The sequence below is a fragment of the Lathyrus oleraceus genome, chromosome 7 (assembly GCF_024323335.1).
Source record: "Lathyrus oleraceus cultivar Zhongwan6 chromosome 7, CAAS_Psat_ZW6_1.0, whole genome shotgun sequence".
NCBI classification, from domain to species: domain Eukaryota; kingdom Viridiplantae; phylum Streptophyta; class Magnoliopsida; order Fabales; family Fabaceae; genus Lathyrus; species Lathyrus oleraceus.
The window spans coordinates 162,510,285-162,512,941 of record NC_066585.1 but is presented as its reverse complement, the minus strand read 5'-3'; the positions used below and the strand labels follow the sequence as shown (position 1 = coordinate 162,512,941).

At 35.8% G+C, this 2,657-nt stretch overlaps 1 protein-coding gene across 1 annotated transcript; it reads left to right on the top strand.

Annotated features, from left to right (window-relative positions):
• On the top strand, positions 1 to 1,725 carry LOC127108519 (tetrahydroberberine oxidase-like). Its single transcript, XM_051046004.1, has one exon. The coding sequence runs from the start codon at positions 43 to 45 to the stop codon at positions 1,651 to 1,653; it is 1,611 nt and encodes a 536-aa protein (XP_050901961.1). The 5' UTR covers positions 1 to 42; the 3' UTR covers positions 1,654 to 1,725.
• Positions 1,726 to 2,657: the final 932 nt, after the last annotated feature.

Genomic DNA, 2,657 nt, shown 5'->3' with positions numbered 1-2,657 from the left:
AAATTTTGCAGCATCATATATACACAGAATCACTAGCAAACTATGATTCCTCTAAGCTCATATTTGGCTATTGTACTAATAACAGTTTTATTTTCATATACATCTTCTGCAGTTTATTCTACTACTACTCATGAAGATAATTTCCTTCAATGTCTCTATACTTATTCCCATAACTCCACTTCTTCAATCTCTAAACTTGTGTACACAAAAACCAATTCCTCTTACTCTTCAATACTTCAGTTTTCAACTCAAAATCTCAGATTTGCAACACACACAACTCCTAAACCCCTTGTAATCATCACACCTCAAGAAGTTTCACATATTCAAACAATCATAATCTGTTCCCAAAACCATGGCCTGCAGGTTCGGATTCGAAGTGGCGGCCATGACTTCGAGGGTCGTTCTTATGTTTCCGAAGTTCCATTTGTCATCATTGATCTCACAAACTTTAGAGAGATCAAAATAGACGTAGAAAACAGATCTGCTTGGGTTCAATCTGGTGCAACAATTGGTGAACTTTACTATAAAATCAGTCGAAAAAGCCGAAATCTTGGTTTTCCTGCTGGTGCTTGTCCTACAATAGGTGTTGGTGGACACATCAGTGGCGGCGGCTATGGAACCGTGGTGCGTAAATTCGGTCTTGCAGCTGATAATGTGATTGATGCTCACATAATTGATGTGAAGGGTAGGTTTCTTGACAGAGAAGCAATGGGGGAAGATCTGTTTTGGGCAATTAGAGGTGGTGGAGGAGCAAGTTTTGGTGTTATAATTTCATGGAAGATAAAACTTGTTCAAGTTCCCTCAATTGTGACGGTGTTTAATGTTCCAAAAACATTGGAACAAAATGCAACAAAGCTTGTTCATAAGTGGCAACATGTAGCAAGTAAAATTGATGAAAACATGTATATTGGTGTTATCTTGCAAAGGGTAAATTCAAAGTCAAACTCAACAACAGTACAAGCTTTATTTCAATCCTTGTTTCTTGGAGGTGTAGATAAACTCATTCCCTTGATGCAAGAGAAGTTTCCAGAACTTGGTTTGGTTAGAGAAGATTGCATTGAGATGAGTTGGACTGAATCAGTTCTTAACCATTATGGATTTCCTAAAGGAGAATCACATGAGGTTTTGCTCAATAGAACACAAGCTGCAAAGAATATTTTCAAAGTTAAATCAGATTTTGTGAGAGCTCCTATTCCTGAAAATGGATTAGAAGGAATATGGCCTATGTTTCATGAAGATGGTGCCAAAGATGCATTCGTGTATCTTTTTCCTTATGGTGGCATAATGGATAATATTTCAGAGTCTGAAATTCCATTTCCACATAGATATGGAAATTTATACCATATTCAATATTCAGCTCATTGGCATGAGGTGGAAAAAATGAAGTTTAATTGGATTAGGAAACTTTATAGTTATATGGAACCTTTTGTTTCAAAGTCTCCAAGAGGTGCATATATCAATTATAGAGACCTTGATATTGGAGTGAATAACATTAATGGATACACAAGTTATAAGGAAGCTAGTGTTTGGGGTGTTAAGTACTTCAAAAACAACTTCAAAAGATTGGCAAAAGTGAAGACAAGAGTTGATCCTTTAAATTTCTTTAGAAATGAACAAAGTACACCTTCTCATTTTACCAAGAGAGGCAAATAGAATTTCTTGCAACGATTTATCTTTTTCCCTACGGTGGCATTGTAGAATTTCTTTAGCAGTTGCGATGTTTCTGTTGTGAAAAATGATGTTGGAATAATAAAGTATAACAATTGGGTATAAAAAACATATCCAATTCGACATACTAACAATCCTTGTATATTTCGATTACAGTATGTGAATAGACTTCGACGACATACTAAGGTCATGTCGAATTGTCGAATCAAGAAGTTACCCTTCAAGCATACTAGAGTTCGATCCAATATCTCACAAATCTCCATCTTGGAACAAACTCTATAACATCAAAGGGACAAACTGTCTTTCTTCATGTAGCTTTATCAACTGCATACAGTGAAAAAATTTACAACTTGGTAATGTCTTGGTGATCATATCAGCAATATTGTGATCTGTCGAAACCTTCAGCACTTAGACTTCTCCATGCTCGATTATCCCTCTGACGAAATACAGCCTCACATCTATGTGCTTGGTTCACTCATGATAGACTGAATTCATCGACAGGTGTATAACACTTTGCCTATCACATTTAATAGTGATAACTCAACCTTGAAGTTTCAGCTCCTTAGCAAAACCTTCAAGCCACAATGCTTATTTCACAACTTTAGTGAGGCGATATATTCTGCTTCAATGGTTGATAAGGTAACAACCTTCTGAAATGTTATTTTCCAACTGATTGTTGTTCCAAAGATAGTAAACATATATCCAAAAATAGATTTTATGGAATCCATACAATCTGCATAATCAAAGTCGACATACCCTTCGATTTCTGCTTTACTATTTTCACCACATGCTCCACCATAAATTAAGACTTTGTTCAGAGACTCATTTATGTACCTTATAATCAACTTGAATGCTTACCAGTAAGCCTTTCCAGGATTCTCCATGTACCTGCTTACAAGACTCACTACATATGTTATGTCAGGTCTAGTACATACCATAACATACATCAAATAACCTACTATGTTAGCATATGGGATGTTATTCATATA